Source organism: Sus scrofa, chromosome 7, assembly GCF_000003025.6.
Source record: "Sus scrofa isolate TJ Tabasco breed Duroc chromosome 7, Sscrofa11.1, whole genome shotgun sequence".
NCBI classification, from domain to species: Eukaryota; Metazoa; Chordata; class Mammalia; order Artiodactyla; family Suidae; genus Sus; species Sus scrofa.
Genome location: NC_010449.5, coordinates 52,843,659 through 52,863,529, shown reverse-complemented (window position 1 = coordinate 52,863,529; position 19,871 = coordinate 52,843,659). Strand labels below are relative to the sequence as shown.

The window sequence follows — 19,871 nt, the reverse complement described above, 5'->3', positions numbered from 1 at the left end:
GAACGATATTAAACAAGGTCTAAAATGACAAGCCAAGGTGTAAACAGCAACTATCTATGGCTTTTCTTTAAGCTTCTAATTTTTTTCTCCAATAAACATACATTATTTTTACATGTCAGTGTTTATAGAAACATCATCTTACTGGATCAGGTAATGATTAGTTTAATTCTACTAAAGAACCATGAGGCTTCTAGTAATCTTAAAATTTAATTGATACAAGGACTTCCTATTATGGTGCAGCAGATACGAATCCGACTAAGAACCATGAGGTTGCAAGTTTAATCCCTGGCCTCGCTCAGTGGGTTAAGGATCTGACGTTGCCATGAGCTGTGGTGTAGGTCACAGATGTGGCTTGGATCCTTTGTGCTGTGGCTGTGGTGTAGGCTGGTGGCTACAGCTCTGATTAGACCCCTAGCCTGGGAACCTCCATACGCTGCGGGTGAGGCCCTAAAAAAAAAAAAAAAAAAAAAAAAAAAAAAATTGAAAGCAAAGTATACCTTACAGTTGATAAAGGCTATGTTAAAATAGCTGCAACTCCTACTGACTAATATCTACTTAGATTCTAAGCCAGAAACTGGCTCACTAGACACTAAATCATCTAAAACTAAATTGGGAGATAAAACTAAATTGGGAGGTGTTGCGAACACCCAAAACAGTCAAGTGCAAACAGTCTCATTAAAAATGAGATTCCAATTAGAAAAAAAATGCAAATATACAGAGAAAAATAATCTGTAGTTGACAACTCGGTAAGTGAAAGAATGTCTGAAAAATCCCAGAGGGTAAAAGAGGACAGGTGCCAAGAGTGAAAGTCAGGAGCAGCAAGAAGGAAAAGTCAGTTCAACCAGGAAGTAACAGCAGCCCCATAGAGGCAGAAAAGCAAAACCAAATGTGGGGAAAGGAAAAATGGGAAATGGGAACTTCTCAGGAGAGGAAAGGGATGCTACAAGAGACCTGGACTAGGAGTTCCCATCATGGTGCAGCAGAAATGAATCCAACTAGGAATCATGAGGTTTCGGGTTCGATCCCTGGCCTTGCTCAGTGGGTTCAGGATCTGGTGTTGCTGGGAGCCATGGTATAGGTCACAGATGAAGCCTGGATTTGGCATTGTTGTGGCTGTGGTGTAGGCTGGCAGCTGTAGCTTCGACTAGATCCCTAGCCTGGGAACCTCCATATGCCGCAAGTGTGGCCCTAAAAAGCAAAAAAAAAAAAAAAGGGGGGGGGGGAGGGACCCAGGCTATTTCCAAAGACTTGATTTGCCAACAAAACAAAGAAATACAATTTGCCCCCTTTGGGATGTAATCAGGAAAGACTACTATAGTTGTTCGAAAAAGCATAGGTTTTCTTCAACTACTTTATAAGCTGCGTCTGCAACCTGTACCACAGCTCACAGCAACACCAGTTCCTTAACCCACCAAGCAAGGCCAGGGATCAAACCCGCAACCTCATGCTTCCTAGTTGGATTTGCTTCTGCTGCACCATGACGGGAACTCCTCCTTCATCTACTTAATAGTGCAAGAAATACTCTCTGGAGGCAACCAGCTCCTTCAGGCCTGCTATGAACACCCGCTGTAGCACTTCACAACCCACAGGCCCCAAATACTGATTGACTAGACATTTATATGGGACTTTTCCCTGGCTAGCACAGCAGCTAAATATTTAATATTATCACCTCCAAGGAGCTCAAAGCATTAACAATTTAATCCAACCATCACAATACTATGATGTCAGGAAGAAGGAACTAACCAATTAGATAAGATAAAGAACCCAAGAGCTAAATGGGTGCAAAATATTGTGCACAGAAAAAGCAAAGCTAAGGACTAAGTCACGCCAGTGTGAAATTTCTCCTTCCAGATACTTTTTTTTTTTTTTGTCTTCTTAGGGCCATACCCGTGGCATACGGAGGTTCCCAGCCTAGGGGCTGAATCAAAGCTACAGAGCTATAGCAGTGGGCCTAAGCCACAGCCAAGCAACATGGGATCCGAGCCACATTTGTGACTTACACCACAGCTCACGGCAATGCCAGATCCTTAACCCGCTGAGTGAGGCCAGGGATTCGAACCGGCGTCCTCATGGATACTAGTCAGGTTCATTTCCCCTGCCCCCCTACCCAAAAGAATGTTCACAAGATGGAGATTCAATATATTAAACAAAGGGCTTTATATTATATTTATAAATTTACAAAATTACATAAAAGCAGATGGAGAAGGAAAGGACGAATAAGAAAAGAGAGAAGTCAGCTGAACAATTCTTACGCCTATTCTTAAAGCTCAGGATTTTATTTATTAAAACAAGGTACAGATGAAAGAAACAAACAGCAGTGCAAAAACCAGCTTGAAAACATTCATTTACTACAAGAACCTGATCCATTTTGACGTCACTTGGTCCCATAATTAAGAACAATGCTGCAACATGCAGCAGTCTGATGTAGGATCTCAGGTCCCAGACCAGGGATTGAACCCAGGGCCGTAGCAGTGAAAGTGCTGAGTCCTAACAACTAGACTACCAGAGAACTCCCTGTTAATCTTATTAAATCAAATGATTATTACTACAAGGTATTTTATGTTCCCCCCAGCAAAAAAGGAAATTGGAAACTTTGGAAGATTAATAGGATCTGTTATCTAAACAAGAGTGCAAATGGAAGGCACCTCAAATGTCAAAGTAAATGACCAATAACCTTAGATTACAAACAAACAAAAAATCCCCATACACTTTAAAATATTCAGAATTCTGTTAAAAACTATTTTTGAAATTTAAGGAATCTATAATTGACATATCTGCCAATGAGCCTGCCCTGAAATAACTATTTTATTTTTTTTGTCTTTTCTAGGGCCGCACCCTCGGCACGCGGAGGTTCCTAGGCTGGGGTCCAATCGGAGTTGTAGCTGCCGGCCTACACCACAGCCACAGCCACAGCAGGATCTGAGCCACGTCTGCAACCTACACCATGGCTCACGGCAACACCGGATCCTTCACCCACTGAGCGAGGCCAGGGATAGAACCTGCAACCTCATGGCTCCTAGTCAGATTCATTAACCACTGAGCTATGGTGGGAATTTCCAAGATAACTATTTTAAAATAAAAAGCTCAATCTCAGGAATTCCCATTGTGGTCCAATGGAAACGAATCCAACTAGTATTCATGAAGATGCAGGTTTGATCCCTGGCCGAGGCGTTGCTGTCAACTGTGGTGTATGGTGCAGATGCAGCTCGGATCCTGCTTTGCTGTGGCAGGTACAGCTCTGATTCAACCCCTAGCCTGGGAACCTCCATATGCCGCAGGTGCAGCCCTAAAAAACAAACAAAACAAAAACTCAATTTCAAAGGATCATGCATAAAAATGGGCAACTTCTGCCCGAAGCAGGTCTTGAGTTTAATTTGATTTTCTCTGATAAGTTCAGGGGAAAGTTGTGAATTTGTTTATAACAGGCAATGCTGAGAACAAATAACACAAATCCACTTTGCGAATTTGGAAAACACTACGTACACTGAATAAACGTTCACGATTCTAAAAAAAAAAAAAAAAAAAAAAAGTTGTTCCTTCCTAGTCAGTAAGAGAGTGCCATTTTAAAATTATACTCTTTCAGTACCCTGAAGTATGGGGAAAAAGCAGTCAGATCTTTATCAATGAAGACAAATTCTTCTAAACAAGAATGTTTACAGGGATTTTCAAAAGCAACAGCTGACAGTTCCTTCTTCCGCAAGTGGAGAAAACAAGCGACTTGAGAGGGTGGTAAGAATGAGGCAGTATTTATTTAGGGCTTCCTCGTGCTCAAGAACCTACATCACTCCATTGTTTCACTGCCCTCTGTATGTCTTCCAGGACACTCCCTTTTCCTTCATTTCTTTCTTTCCTTCCCTTCTAAAGTTTTCCTTAACCAGAAATATTGCAGATTTTGAAAGGAGGGGGTGAGGAGTATATAGTGGCGCAGGAAGGCATAAGCTGAGAACCCGAGGATCTCTCTCTCTTTGTCCTTTTAGGGCCACACCCATGGCATATGGAGGTTTCCAGGCTAGGGGTTCAATTGGAGCTGCAGCCGCCAGCCTACGCCACAGCCACAGCAATGCCAGATCCAAACAGTGTCTGCGACCTACACCAGAGTTCACGGCAACGCCAGATCCTTAACCCACTGAGCGAGGCCAGGGATCAAACACGTGTCCTCATGGATACTTGTCGGGTTTGTTACCGCTGAGCCACAACGGGACTCCAACCCAGGGAATCTTATAATTCATCTTCCTTAACTTCTTTCTCCTACAGGCAGGGTAACTGAGACCCAGAGAGGTGACATTTTTTGCTCATTGTTATGTCCCTTCTCCACCATAGGGGATTCTAAAGGTTTTTCATACGTCTTTTTCAATTCTAAAATGCAAGAGACAATATTTACAAGAATAACTTATTAGATTTCAGAAAATTTTTTGGAATTCGAAAAAGTTAATTAAATTATTCTTATTTTGCCTGTGAGATTGCCTTAAAGGTTTGTTTTTGAAAGATTAGGGCTACCTCATCCATTATATCAGAAAATCCTATTTGGGATCAATCCTTATGTCATGTTTTTTCTGGAGCTATATACAGGGTTACTGACCTGGTTAGGAAGTAGAAGGGAACCAAGAAAAATCTCCAAAAAAAAACTTTAGGGAAATAAATGAATAAATAAGTATTAGTTTTCCAAATCTTTAGACATTTACAAAAATGGATTGGGGAGTTCCCTGGTGGCTTAGTGGGGTTAAGCATCTGACATTGTCGCTGCTGTGGTGTGGGTTTTGATCCCTGGCCCAGGAACCTTCACATGCCATGGGCATGGCCAAAAAAAAAGAAAAAAGATTGGAAGAAGGATCTAGAAGTGGAGACTCCCCCCATACACACTTTTTCTTACTTTCTTTTTCAATCTTGTCTTTTTAGGGCCGCACCTGCAGCATATGGAGGTTCTCAGGGACTAGGGGTCAATTTAGAGCTGTAGCCACTAGCCTACGCCACAGCTACAGCCACACAAGATCCAAGCTGAGTCTGTGACCTACACCACAGCTCACGGCAATGCCGGATCCTTAACCCACTGAGGCCAGGGATCAAACCCACATCCTCATGGATGCTAGTCAGGTTTGTTAATCACTGAGTCATGGCAGAAACTCCCACATACCTTTTTTTCTTAATTTTTAGGTTATCAAAATTAAATACTGCAAACACTAAAACATAAAAATATTTTAAAACAGAGACAATATAGTGAAGAGCACATACTTTTCATGAATCTTCAAGACTCGGTGAACTATGGGAATCTCTCTTCCTTCTATCCTAAAAACAACAATTTCTCCAACTCGTATGGGATCTTCAACTCGATTTGTTAGAAAGAGAAGATCACCTCTATGAAATGCAGGTTCCATGCTGCCACTGGGAATGAAAGAAGAACAGAATAGGAAATGAAGTCTCAGATTAAATTTACTCTCAAAGTTAGATATTCAACAAAACAATGGAAAGTATCATCTCTGGAATATGCTGAAAGAATTATCTAAACAAATGAGCTTAACAAATACATCAACATCAATGTGTATTAGCCTCCAAACAGTTTCCACAGACTAATGAGTTATACTAATAGTATACACACTAAAGGTTTCCTTCATTAACTAGTTCCTTTTCAAACATTACTATTCAAAGAAGCTTAAATTTTGAAAAGGGCAATGTTACTAATTCTTTAACCTTTTAAAATTTCAAGCGACAAATGAAATACAATAGAATGAACTTTATCATCACGGTCCTTATTCTCACTTCATCTGAAAACGCTAAAGATATTCAAATATTCAAATGAGAACTGGATCTTCTTCTTTTGCCATTTATAAAGATACAGACCAAAGATGACCTTATGGTATCAACCCAACCAGATGGAAAAACAGCTCCTCAAGTCAAAGAATAGTCAGCTACAGAGATAATACTTGTGCTATCAATTTATTTACTTACCCTAAAAAGAAAACCAAGACAAGAGCAGAGATTTTTGCCTAAGAATTTCAGAAACGAGGAAATAATTCAATTCCATGGTAGTCAGTGAAGAAAAAATTCTGGAGTGTCTTCTCACCTTTCATCTGTTCTACCCTATACCAAGGTCTTCTGAAGTCCTAAGATGTTTGCACTTTAATGAAACTTTTCTTTCTGTGAAGAAGTATCCCATCAGTATTGTTTTCAGAAACTCAAGCTCCAGTTTTCAAAATAACAATAAATTTAGCAAGAAAAAAATGGGTAGACAAGGAATAAAATCCAATACAGGAACAATGACTAAGTCTGAACACTTCTGTTTGAAGACTCTAGTCCCTCTACATACATAAAGGTATATGGCAGTGGTTCCCAAACTCGGCTGCACACAAGAATCACCTAGAGGAGTTCCCGTGGTGGCGTAGTGGTTAACGAATCCGACTAGGAACCATGAGGTTACAGGTTTGATCCCTGGCCTTGCTCAGTGGGTTGGGGATCTGGTGTTGCTGTGAGCTGTGGTGTAGGTTGCAGACCCGGCTTGGATCCCGCATTGCTGTGGCTCTGGTATAGGCTGGTGGCTACAGCTCTGATTGGACCCCTAGCCTGTGAACCTCCATATGCCACCGGTGCGGCCCTAGAAAAGGCAAAAAGACAAAAAAAAAAAAAAAAAAGAATCACCTAGGAAACTTAAAAATCCCCATGTCCAAATCATATCTCAAACCACTTCAGTCAGAATCCCTGGGGATGGGAAGCTGGCATCGGTATTTTGTAAAAATCCCAGGTGATTCTAATATATAGCAAAATTTGGGAATCACTAGAAATATAGATTTTTCAATACATGTTTATTCTTGAAATTTTTGTTAAGATTACTTGTGGGGCAGTTCCCACTGTGGCACAAGGGTATCGGCTGTGTCTTGGGGGTGCTGGAACACAGGTTCGATCCCTAGCCCAGTGGGTTAAGGATCTGGCATTGCTGCAGCTGTGGCTTAGGAGAGAACATGTGTTTGGCGAAAATGTTACCGAAGGTATTCTAGAATTGAAATTTCCATGTTTTTATTTTGGTTCACTGTTTTTATTTTTATTTTTTGCCTTTTTTAGGGCCGCACTCTCCGCAGATGGAAGTTCCCAGGCTAGGGGTCAAATCAGAACTGTAGCCGTTGGCCTATGCCACAGCCACAGCAATGCCAGATCCAAGCCTTGTCTGCAACCTACGCCACAGCTCACGGCAATTCTGGATTCTTAACCCACTGAGCTAGGCCAGAGACTGAACCTGCATCCTCATGGATCCTAGTCAGATTTGTTTCCACCGAGCCACGATGGGAATTCAAATTCATTGTTTTTAAATCAATGACATCCTTTGTTCAAATAAAACCTTGCTTGAAAATTGTATAAATAAAATGGATAAAAGCTGAGTTGTTCCGGTTGACTGACTCATCTTTATGGAACACATTTGTAAAGTGTTAATTTAAGTGTTTGTGGTTTTTTTTTTTTTTTTTTTTAAATGGCTGCACCCATGGCATATGAAAGCCCCCAGACAAGGGGCTGAATCCGGGCTACAGCAGCAATCTATACTGCACATGCAGCAATTCGGGATCCTTTAATTAACTGTGCCAGGCCAGGGATTGTACCTGCACCTCCACAGCTACCCAAGCTACTATAGTTGGATTCTTAATCCACTGTGCCATAGCAGAAACTCCATCCAAGTGTTTTTTGTTTGTTCGATTGATTGATTTTTTTTTTTTTTTTTTTTTTTTTTTTTTTTTTTTTTTTGGTCTTTTTGCCATTTCTTGAGCCGCTCCCGTGGCATATGGAGGTTCCCAGGCTAGGGGTTGAATGGGAGCTGTAACCATCGGCCTACACCAGAGCCACAGCAACATGGGATCCGAGCCACATCTGCGACCTACACTACAGCTCATGGCAACACCAGATCCTTAACCCACTAAGCAAGGCCAGGGACCGAACCCACAACCTCATGGTTCCTAGTCGGATTTGTTAACCACTGCACCACGACAGGAACTCCTGATTGATTTTTTTAACAATCTTCAGCACAAGTCTATGATGTAGGTACTTTTATTATCCCAACTCTATAGATAGGGAGACTGAGGCTAAAATGGCCTAGAGTTAAAAATCAAAAAAGCGATGGCATTCTCTCTGGGGCACAGTAGGTTAGGGATCTGGCATTGTTACTGCTGAGGCTTGAGTCACTACCGTGGCACAGGTTCAATCCCTGGCCCAGGAACTTTCCCATGTTATGGGCGTGGCCAGAAATTTTTTTTTTAAATGATAAAGGTGCATTTTGAACCAAGGGAGTCAATTCTCACTATGCTGAATTGCCTCTGAAGCACTCAAGAATTTTAAGCAAGGAGTCTCATCACCATATTTGCACTTAAGAAACATCACTTCAGAAGCTATAGTGTATATATGGAGTTCCCATTATGGCTCAGTGATTAATGAACCTGACTAGTATTCATGAGGACTTGGGTTCAACCCCTGGCCTCGCTCAGTGGTTTAAGGATCCGGCGTTGCCATGAACTGAGGTGTAGGTTGCAGAAGCAGCTTGGATCAAGAGTTGCCATAGCTGTGCTGGAGACTGGCGGCTGTACCTCTGATTCAATCCTGGGAACCTCCGTATGCCATGGGTTTGGCCCTAAAGAGACAAAAAAAAAAAAAAAAAAAAGCAGCAGCTACAGAATATATAGAAAACAGTCAAATATTTATTGAATTGATGAATAAACTAGAAAAGATCAGAAAGTACACTGGGTGATCAAATGTCCAGGCTATTACTTATAATTAAATACTTGGCAACTACCTGGACACAAGATAATGATAAGGGAAAAAGATTGAGAAAAGGATACATATACAGAATTACTTCAATTATGCAGGAAGTAATATACATGAAAAGAGACTAAAATGTTAATGGGGTTCTATCCCACAACTATGAGTGATTTAATCATCTAGATTTTTGTTTTGTTTTCAACATTTTATATAATGAAAATGTATTAACTTTTTTCTGATTAAAAAAGTATTGTTTTGGAGTTCCCATTGTGGCACAGTGTGAATGAATCCAAATAATATCCATGAGGATGCTGGCCTCACTCAGTGGGTCGGGGATCCAGTATTGCCATGAGCTACAGTGTAGGTCGCAGACGTGGCTTGGGTCTGGAGTTAATGCGGCTGTGGCGTAGGCTGGCAGCTACAGCTCCAATTTGAGCCCTCACCTGGGAACTTCCATATGCTGTGGGTGAAGTCCTAAAAAGCAAAAGCAAAAAAAAAAGGACTTTTTTTTTTAAAGGTCACTACAACAGCCCAGTCATGAAATGATGAGGCCTTGAAAGAGAACAAGAGGTAAGACAGCTATTAAAAGGGCAGAATAGAGAGGGAAAATAACAAATCTGATGGCCAACTGGATATGACAGAAGTGGGGATGGGGAATGATTCCTAGGTTTTTAACACTGACAACTGAGCAGATGGCCACGACAGTCACAGAAATAGGAGGACGAACAGGTTTGTGGGAAAAGGAGATGAATTTCACTTTTATTAGAAAGAGTCTCAAGTGCCTGGTCAACAACCAGATAGAGATGTTAGTGTAGGATGAAAATAAGAGTGTAGAGGAGTTCCTGTTGTGGCACAGTGGTTAACGAATCTGACTAGCATCCATGAGGACAAAGGTTTGATCCCTGGCCTCACTCAGTGGGTTAAGGATTCGGCATTGCTGTGAGCTGTGGTGTAGGCTGCAGATGTGGCTCGGATCCTGCGTTGTTGTGGCTGTGGCCTAGGCTGGCAGGTACAGCTCCGATTAGACCCCTAGCCTGGGAATCTCCATATGGCATGGGTGCAGCCCTAAAAAAAAAGAAAGAAAGAAAGAAAGTAAGAGTGTAGATTCAAGGAATAAAGTTGGATGAGAAAAATATATTAAGAATTCAGATACAGATGGCAATTAAAAACAGATAAAAGCAGGAGTTCCCACTATGGCACAGTACATTAAGAACCCGACTTCAACAACTCAGGTGGTTGCAGAGGCGTGAATTCGATCTCCAGCCTGGTGCAGTGGGTTAAAGGATCCACTGATGCTGCAGCTGTGGTGTAGGTTGCAGCTGTGGCCTGGATTCAATCCTTGACCTGGGAACTTCTGTAGGCTGTGGGTGCTTGCCATTAAAAAAAAAAAAAAAAAAAAAAAAAAAAAGATAAAAGCATGTGGTGAAAGGATCATTAAAGAAACAACCAGGAGAAACAAAAAATTAAATAAATTATTAGCAAACTTCTTACTATTATGTGATTAAACTATACATTTAAATTTAATACATCAATCATGACCAGTTTTATAATGTTATGTACAAATAATTTATATGTAAATTAAACTTACTTCAGCTTTATAAAGGGGAAAAAAAATCAGTTTTGAATGTTTCCTGAAAATTCAGTTAATAAAATAAATAATAAAAAAGTATTTGTCTTTACCCTCAATGGATTCACAAAAGTCCTAAAAATGGATACTCAGTTGGCCAGAGTCCTCTGAGATACATTTTACTCCAGGTAAAAATTATATTCCTTTGAAGTTTCACGAAATCACATAAATACTACCCAATCACATAAATCACCCTCTTCTAATGACTGCTCCTTCCAGTCTTGACCAGATTCTCTTCTAATATGACCTGGTCTCTTTTCATAACTCTGCATTGGCAATCAGAAAAGTTTAGTATACACATAACCTAGCTACCAAAGAACTTAACCAAACACCCTTTTTAAGTCTCAACTGACATTTTCAGGACCATCAAAGTGTTAAGCAGGTCCTTAGTCTAATCACCTATTCTTTGCATCATTCCCAGTTTAAAGGTCACTAGATTGTCCTTAAACATCTCCACTGATGGGAACTCAGTGTGAAATAATCCCAGAAGAATATCCAAAAGAAGCCTCCCTGGGCCCTTTTTCTACATCTTTTCCCCACAGTGCCAATTAGTGTGGCTTCTCCTTCTGTTAGTGTTTGAACACTTCACAAATTGAAGCTCTCCGCTGAATTCAAGAATGTCTAGAAACTTAAAGGACCACATAATTTTAGAATTGGAAAGAGAACTTCTGATGTCACCTGGGTCTAGCCTTCATTTTATACATGAGGCAACTATGGTTCAGTGAATAAGTGACTTGCCCAAGGTTGTAGTTAGACAATGAATGAGCTACCGACCAAGGTCTCTATACTCCTAGAATAGTACATTAAACGCTTTCCCAACTGATAAATTCCAGAATTTCACTGGATCTCTAAAACCACAGTTGCATTTGATTACTAATAAACAGATTACTACAAACTCATACCTTAGGTCTGAGTATGAGTATGAGTAAGGTATGAGTATGAGTAAGGTATGAGTATGAGTAAGGTATGAGTATGAGTAAGGTATGAGTATGAGTAAGGTATGAGTATGAGTAAGGTAGGAGTAAGACCCTGGAGACTCAGAGCTTCCAACTACTTTTTGCTGGAAGTAGTTCCTAGAATGACAATGAAAGAGTCAAATTCATCTTGCTAAGAGTAATGCACTATTATCTAGGCTCTAGGTGATGCTAATGATTTGATTTATTTTAGATTTATACCCCATTATCTCCAGAAAAGATCTGGAATAGCTTACATAATAAAGCCCCAAATAGGACAGAACTACAATGATTCAATTAAATAACCGAGTGGTAATTCTCCAAAAATGAGGTGCTAAATTAGGTTTTTAAATCATTAAGTGTATGCGTACAAGGATAGGGAAGGAAGACAGTGGAGAAAAAATCAGCACATTTGTCACTTCAAGAGATGAAATTAACATATTCAAAATTCCTAAAGTCTATTTAGAAGTGAAATTTAAAGGTCAGCAGGAAACATGGAAATAATTAGTGATGCTTCTGTACTGACACTGAGAACATGCTGCAGAATTCTTAATTTGTGGGGATGATATATAATCCAGTAAATTAACAACTTAATATCAGCCCTGAAATATCAAAGTTAAGAATGTAAGAAGACAGAAGAATTTCAGGAAAATAAAGTACACGGAAACATTTTCTTAAAAGATGTGCCAAAAATAAAGCTCGCATAGTAAACATTTCATAGAAAAGTCATGAGCCCCTTGGGGGTCTGAATGGAAAGTACCTAGCAAGGTTGAGAATTTCTCATAACTGAGAGATAGTAACCAATTTTCTTCCAGGCTCTTTTCTGGGAAAGAGTCATTTCTAAAGGAATGATACATAGGTTATTCAATATCTCAATTTCTCTCCTAACTAATGCATGCAATTCCGTGCCTTGAGAAGAAAAATTGTTACCTGAGCACCACTACAATTGGACTTTCGCTTCCGGTTATGACCATTAATCCCTTCCAGATCATTAGTGCCGAGGAGACAATCATTCCAAAATTTAGGACTTGATAATAGAGCTGTAAGAATAAGAGAAAAGATGAGAGCCATAATTACCCCTCCCAGGAAAGCAAGTGAAAGCAGTATCAATTTAAAAGTTTCAAGTAGTACTATTAGGGCAGCTGAAGTTCTGAGATACTCTTTTTTTTTTTTAATTTTTTAATTTTTATTTTTTTGCTTTTTGGGGCCACACTGGGGGCATATGGAAGTTCCCAGGCTAGGGGTCCAATTGGAGCTACAGCTGCCGGCCTACACCACAGCTACAGCAACATCAGATTCGAGATGCATCTGCGACCTATACCACAGCTCACGGCAACGCCAGATCCTCAACCCACTGAGTGAGGCCAGGGATCGAACCCGCCACCTCATGGTTCCTAGTCAGATTCGTTTCCACTGTGCCATGACAGGAACTCCTTAAGATATTCTTTAAAATACTGTAATAATTACACCAGCCTCCAAAACAGACCTCTTTCTCTCACTCAAAGTATCCTGCTTTGTTTTGTTTACTAAAACACATAACATTTATATGATAACATTGTTTTCAGAACTTTTGCCATAAATTACTTCATTTGGGCTTCACAACCATTCAGCTTAAACTCAATCACATCCACGATAAACACCAGCCAACAGCAACAGACTTCTGTTCTAAACCCATCTAGTACTTTTCTACAATATTTGTCATTTGATGAGTATGGGCTATTTAATGACATTTAACTCCATCCCTCATTTTATAACTTGGGAAGTGGTCTCAGAGAAAGGAAATGACTTCATCAAAGTCATACTGCTTGTCAGTCACAGAGTAAGAACTTGGGGCCAGCTTTATGTCTTATTAAAGTTCCACTGCTCGACAAATTTTAAAATTGTATGACTTGAATAAGCAGATACGAGGCCAGAAAAACATTTCAAGTGAGAGAAATAATGTAAGCCAATTGTGCTGGACTAAGATTGGATCATTAATAAAAATAAGAGGTGACTGGACATTAGGGCAAACAGTTCAAGGAAGTAGAAGATGGTGCTGAAGAGTACTGGAAGAAATCTGAAGAAGAATGTTAATCTCAGATTATGGAAACTTGAATGGATGACCAAAAATGTGAACCTAAAAAGACATTCGTGGAGTTCCTGTTGTGGTTCAGTGGGAACCGGAGGGCCTGGTGGGTCAGGGTTAAGGACCTGACATTGTCTCTGTGAGGATACAGGTTCGATTTGTGGCCTCAATCAGGGATTAAGGATCCAATGTTGCAGTAACCTGCAGCACAGGTTGTAGATGTGGTTTGTATCTGGTGTTGCAGGGGCTGTGGCATAGGTCTCAGCTGCAGCTTAGATGTGATGCCTGGACCAGGCCTTTCCATATGCCACAGGTGCAGCCATAAAAAGAAAAAGACATTCATAAAACATTTTTAAGTGAAAAAAAGAAGTTTCAAAAATATATACAAGTTCATCCCTCTTATTTTAAAAAAATATATGTGCATGTGGACATTCTATAAGACAACTGTTTTAGTCTTTAAAAATTCAATGTCCGAGAGCTCCCATGGTGGCTCAGTGGTCACAAACCAAACTAACATCCATGAGGTTTCAGGTTCGATCCCTAGCCTTGCTAAGTGGGTTAAGGATCCAGTGTTGCTGTGAGCTGTGGTATAGGTTGCAGTCTTGTTTGGACCCTGTGTTGCTGTGGCTGTGGCTTAGGCTGGCAGCTGCAGCTCTAATTGGACCCCAAGCCAGGGAACTTTCACATGCTGTGGGTACGGCCCTAAAAAGACAAAAAGAAAAAAATTCAACTCCATGAAAATAAAGATGGGAGACTATTCTAGATTAAAAAGAACTAGAGACATAATAAGCAAATGTAATGCATAAACTTTGATTGGATCTTGGTTCAAAAGAAAAAGATGTATATAAGAAAAAAACCCTAAATATAAAAGACATTTTATGGTCAACTGAGGAAACTCAAATATGACAAATGATACTAGCAAATTAGTGTTAATTTTTATAGATGTGATAATGGTATCCTGATATGTCGGACACTGTTCTTATTCCTAAGAGGTGCATGCCTGGCAGTAATTAGCTAGTAGCAGTAGTTAGGGAGTGAACTGTCATATTTGTAACTTGTTTCGAACTATTCAGAAAAAAAAATTATATATATATACACGAATGCACATATATATACATAAATGCACACAGAATGACTATGAAAAAAATGTTAAAAATTGATAAATCTATGATCGCTTACAGGTGTTTACTATTTTTTCAAGTTTCTTTTTTTTCCTGCTTTTTAGGGCTGCACCTGCAGCAAATGAAAGTACCCAGGCTAGGGGTCAAATCAGAGTTGCAGCTGCGGGCCTACACCAAAGCCACCACAGCAACACCAGACCGAAGCCATGTCTGCAAACCACACTACAATTCATGGCAATTCTGGATCCTTGACCCACTGAGAAGGGTCAGGGGCTGAACCCTTGTCCTCATGGATACTAGTTGGCTTCGTTACCATGAGCCGCAACGGGGACTCACTCAAGCATTCTTTTTTTTTTTTTTTTAAATCAGCTTTATTGAAGTATACTTGATAAATAAAAATTTAAGATATTTAAGGAGTTCCATTGTTCCATCTATTATCTATTATGATGAGGATGTTAGCTCTCTTAAATGATTTTCTATTTTCTCCCTTCAATTAATCTGTTTTTCCTGCATATTTAAAACATTTTTCAGGTTGCATATTATTATAAATGTATAATCTCTGGAAGCATATGCAAGAAACTGGGGACAGAGGCTGCCTTTGAGACGAGGAACCAAAAGTCAAAGTGGAAGGAAAATACTTTCCAATATGTATGCTTCAGGTTTTTAAAGCTTTTACTAAGTACAAGTATCACCTATTCAAAAATAAGTTGTTTAGGTTTTTTTCTTAAGTCCACGTTAATGGCCAGAAAATACACCTCCAGTGAAGCATGACATACTCTATCAAGACAGTTAATGTCATCCACAAAAAAAGAAAATATGGACACTTTCTAACAAACACTGAGAAGCATTTACTATTCTTTGAGTAATATAAAAATATGAGCATATGATATAATATAGTAATATGATGTGTGACCTGAAACCAGTTTGACACTCTCATTTATGGTGAGAAAACTGAGGCACAGACAGGCTAAGTGATGCACTCATGGCTGCACAGCTATTGGTAGGCAGAATAGCAGCTGCTAGAACTCAGGTCTCTGAAATGCCATCTCAAGAGGGCAGCTTTTTAAAAGACAAAAAAAAAAAAAAAAAAAAAAAAAAAGATATTTTTATTCCAAAGACAAATTTAGAGTAGGGTGGGAGAGACTAAAAGCAGGAAAACTAGTTTCTTAAAAGTGATTATGGTCAAGGAGTTCCTGTCGTGGCTCAGCGGAAACAAATCTGACTAGTATCCATGAGGATGCAGGTTCAATCCCTGGCCCCGCTCAGTGGGTTCAGGATCCAGCGTTGCCGTAAACTGTAGTGTAGGTCACAGACACAGCTCGGATCTGACGTTGCTGTGACTGTGGTGTAGGCCGGGGGCTGCAGCTCTTGATTCAACCCCTGGTCTGGGAACCTCATATGCTGCAGGTGTGGCCCTAAAAAGACAAAAAAAAAAAAGTTATTATAGTCAACAGTGGATCAGCAGTCAGGAATTCAGCTAAAGGCTCTATTTTCCAAACTCTCCAGGCTAAAAAAGCCACCTATAGTACTGGTGAGGACAGTAGATTATGGGTCACAATCCAGAATCACTGAAGGAAGGGCTGTGGGATTCCAGAAAAACTAAAAAACACAGTTTCATGATTCCTCATTTAAAATCCTTGGGGGTCAGAAATGCTTCAGAATTCAGAATTGGCCAGATTTTGAAAAGTTAATACTCAAACATGCCATGTATTATATAACATCCCTAGCAGGCAATATCCATCCCATAATCAAACATATTAGTATTTCTGCAGAGAAACACAAAAAATTCACACTGAAAACTAAAAATAGCTAAGTGTTGTATGTAACTGAATCACTTTGTGTTACAGCAGAAATTATCACAGCATTGTAAATCAACTATACTTCAATAAAACCTTAAAAAATGAAAAAAAAAAAAAAAAAAAAAAAAAAAAAAAAGCAAGCAACTGTCAACCGGTTCACACCTGTTTCGCTGAGGAAAATCTTCCCATTTTCAGAAGAGGACAGATGCAGCATTGCCAGAACAGTGGGCTATCTAATAAAAACAACTTTCTATCTCTCTTGTTCGTTCGTTAATTCTTTCTTTTTTTTTTTTTTTTTTGCCATTTCTTGGGCCGCTTCCGTGGCATATGGAGGTTCCCAGGCTAGGAGTCGAATCGGAGCTGTAGCTGCCAGCCTACACCAGAGCCACAGCAACGCAGGATCCGAGCCTCGTCTGCGACCTACACCACAGCTCACGGCAACGATGGATCCTAACCCACTGAGCAAGGCCAGGGATCAAACCCGCAACCTCATGGTTCCTAGTCGGATTCGTTAACCACTGAGCCATGATGGGAACTCCTCGTTTGTTCTTTCTTTCTTTCAAGGGCCAAGCCTATAGCAAATACGGACGTTCCCAGGCTAGGGGTCAAATCAGAGCTGCAGCTACATCACAGGCGTGGCCTACATCACAGCCACAGTAAAGCTGGATCTGTGCCCCATCTGTGACCTATGCTGCAACCTGCAGCAATGCCATATCCTTCACCCACTGAGCGAGGCCAGGGATTGAACCTGAATTCTCAGGGATACTAGCCAAGTTCTCAACTCTCTGAACCACCACGCGAACTCCAAAATGACTGCCCTTTAAGAGAAAAATCAAAAACTTAAAAAATTCTGCTTTTCTGTGTCCCTGGCAAGGAGGTCACTGTAATTACCCTTCTTTTTTCCTCAGACATGTAATACTATTTTTCACTACAGAACGATTATTGTGATCTCATCAAGATCCTCCTCATCATTCTTAATAGAGAAAGTGGTTAAAAGTCCCTCACTATGTATAACTGGTATATGTTTCCGACAAGGTGACTGTTTGCACACTGCCAAGTTGGTCTGTGAGCCAAAACCTAGACAGAAGCACACTATTTACTAAAATACATATTCTGAGCTAAAGTTCGAAAATGTCATACTCTTCTCTCTTTTATCCCCCTTTTCCTGCCAAAAATCTAAAATCTTTACTTAAAAGACAAACACATTGCCACCTTCCTTCACCACTATATCTGAATGCTAGTGAATCTATGGGAAAAACAATGAGTTTTTTGGTATTGGCAGAAAGAAGGTGGCAGCTACCTAACCATCTCATACCATGTGGCTACGTCCAGCTAACTATTAATATTGTGACATATGTAGAATAACAACTGCTGATTTGAACAGCCTCGTTATTTTTTCTAAGAAGTGACTGGAACATTATGTTCTTCAGTGTACAAGGTGTAACTAGAAAAGAATGTTATTAAGCCAACCAAAGTTCTATGCAATATTTCTTGGTAGGTATGGTATGGGTATCTGTGTAAGCCATTTTTCTTTTGAACTTTCAGGAAACAGTATGTGGATACTTCCCCCTAAAGGTCTGTGACTAAAATAATCCACATGACAGTTTAAAAAACACAGTAATAAATAATAAGAATTTAAGAAAAACCTACAAAAGAAAATTCAGCAAAATAAACGCTGATAGGTAATTTTTTGGCCACACCCACAGCATACAGAAGTTCCTGGGCCAGGGATTGAACCTGTACCAGAGCAGTGACCTGAGGCACAACAGTCACAATGCTGAGTCCTTAACTGCTAGGCCACCAGGGAACCCCAGTAATTTTAAATATTATTACCTAACAAGCCATAACCTAGAAGTTTTATACTGTGTTTATCTATTACAGTTATGAAATATATCATTATATTTCCTATTCTTTTTCTTTTTCTGGCTGGATCTGTAACATATAGAAGTTCCTGGTTCAAAGACAGCCATAGCTGTGACCTATGCTGCAGCTGTGGCAATACCAGACCCTTTAACCCACTGCACCGGTCTGGGGATCAAACCTGCACCTGTGCAGTGACCCAAGCTGCTGCAGTCAGATTCTTAACCCAGTGCACCATGGTGGGAACTCCTATATTTCCTGTCCTTGTCAGCAATATTTGAAGCTCCACATGTAGAGTATTTTTAGAGAAGTCAAACTTCTAGCAATCTCAAGCAAAAACAGAAGTCACCACGGAAGAAAAGTGTCTTCATGCTACAAAAGAGTAATGGGCCCAAGTCTTAAATTCCACTTATCCTAAGACCTCAAACTAAAAGACTCATTAACTCATAACAATTCCCCTGCATTCTAACTCACAGAAGAAGGAGTGATTAGAAGCTGGGGTATTAGAAGCATATACACTGACAGAAGCCACAAGTAAAACTGATGGTGTTGGAAAAGCTGAAGTGTATTCAGAATTAGACACTGTTATTATGATCCAATACAGTCACTGATAGTCCTAGCGAGAATCTTAAATGATAATTTTCATTAAAAAAAAATCTGTTAAATCTTGACAAATGAAAATGTATCTACATAACACATGTACAGTAGTTTTCTTCATAAGAGCCTCTAACTGGAAAAAAAAAACTGTCCATCAATAGGTGAGTAGATTATAACATTTCCAAACAATGGAAAACTACTCAGGAATAGAAAAAGAATGAACTATTAACACACACAACATAGATGAATCTCAAAAATATCCCAGTTTGGGCCAAGTTGGAGTAACAGGGACCAAATGTACCCACCTGCCTAAGATAACTAAAGCACTGAACAAAATACATGGAACAAAGGTTTTCAGACAATGGACATGTGACTCTGTCCACATAACACAGGACTGTGATTAGAAAGCAGAAATAAGGTGAGCCCTACAATGGCCCCAACTTATAGATCAGAGAGCTTCAGGCCACAGGGCAAAGGGGAAATGCAGCCAGAAAGAGCCTAGAGGTCTCCCTTTTTTTTTTTTTTTTTGTCTTTTTGCCTTTTCTAGGGCTGCTCCCCTCAGCATATGGAGGTCCCCAGGTTAGGGGTCTAATCAGAGCTGTAGCCGCCGGCCTACACCACAGCCACAGCAATGCAGGATCTGCGCCGCGTTTGCAATCTACACCACAGCTCAAGGCAATGCCAAATCCTTAACCCACTGAGCAAGGCCAGGGATCAAACCCACAACCTCATGGTTCCTAGTTGGATTTGTTAACCACTGAGCCACAACGGGAACTCCAATGTCTCCTTGACTTGAGGATAAAGAACTGGGAGTTGGGGAAGGTGAAGGTAGCTTAGATTGTTTGGCAGTATAGAAACGAAAAACTACACTAAGATCAACAGAGGGTCTCTCCTCAAGTCTTCAGCTGAGTGAAGATCAGCAATAATCAGCATATGCATTTTAGGGAAGTACCAAGGATGGAAAAAGAACCACCTTTTAAGGAGTAGATGAAACAATTCTCAAAGCTCCTCTGGGACAGAATAATTTGTTTCCACCATCCAGAATGGAAATCTTCATAACACATGGGCTTTCGACAAAGTACTCAAAAGTTACTGTTTAGCTGTGGTGCAAAAGTAGCCAGA

General features: G+C 40.1%; 1 protein-coding gene across 1 annotated transcript in view; it reads right to left on the bottom strand.

Moving 5' to 3' along the window:
- Positions 1–19,871, bottom strand: part of SEC11A (SEC11 homolog A, signal peptidase complex subunit) — a 42,742-nt gene that overhangs the window by 8,479 nt on the left and 14,392 nt on the right. The window contains exons 3-4 of the mRNA XM_021098904.1: positions 12,238–12,347; positions 5,230–5,379 (exon numbers count right to left, since the gene is read on the bottom strand). Coding sequence (XP_020954563.1) covers positions 5,230–5,379; positions 12,238–12,347 — 260 coding nt within the window. The remainder of the gene's footprint in view (positions 1–5,229; positions 5,380–12,237; positions 12,348–19,871) is intronic.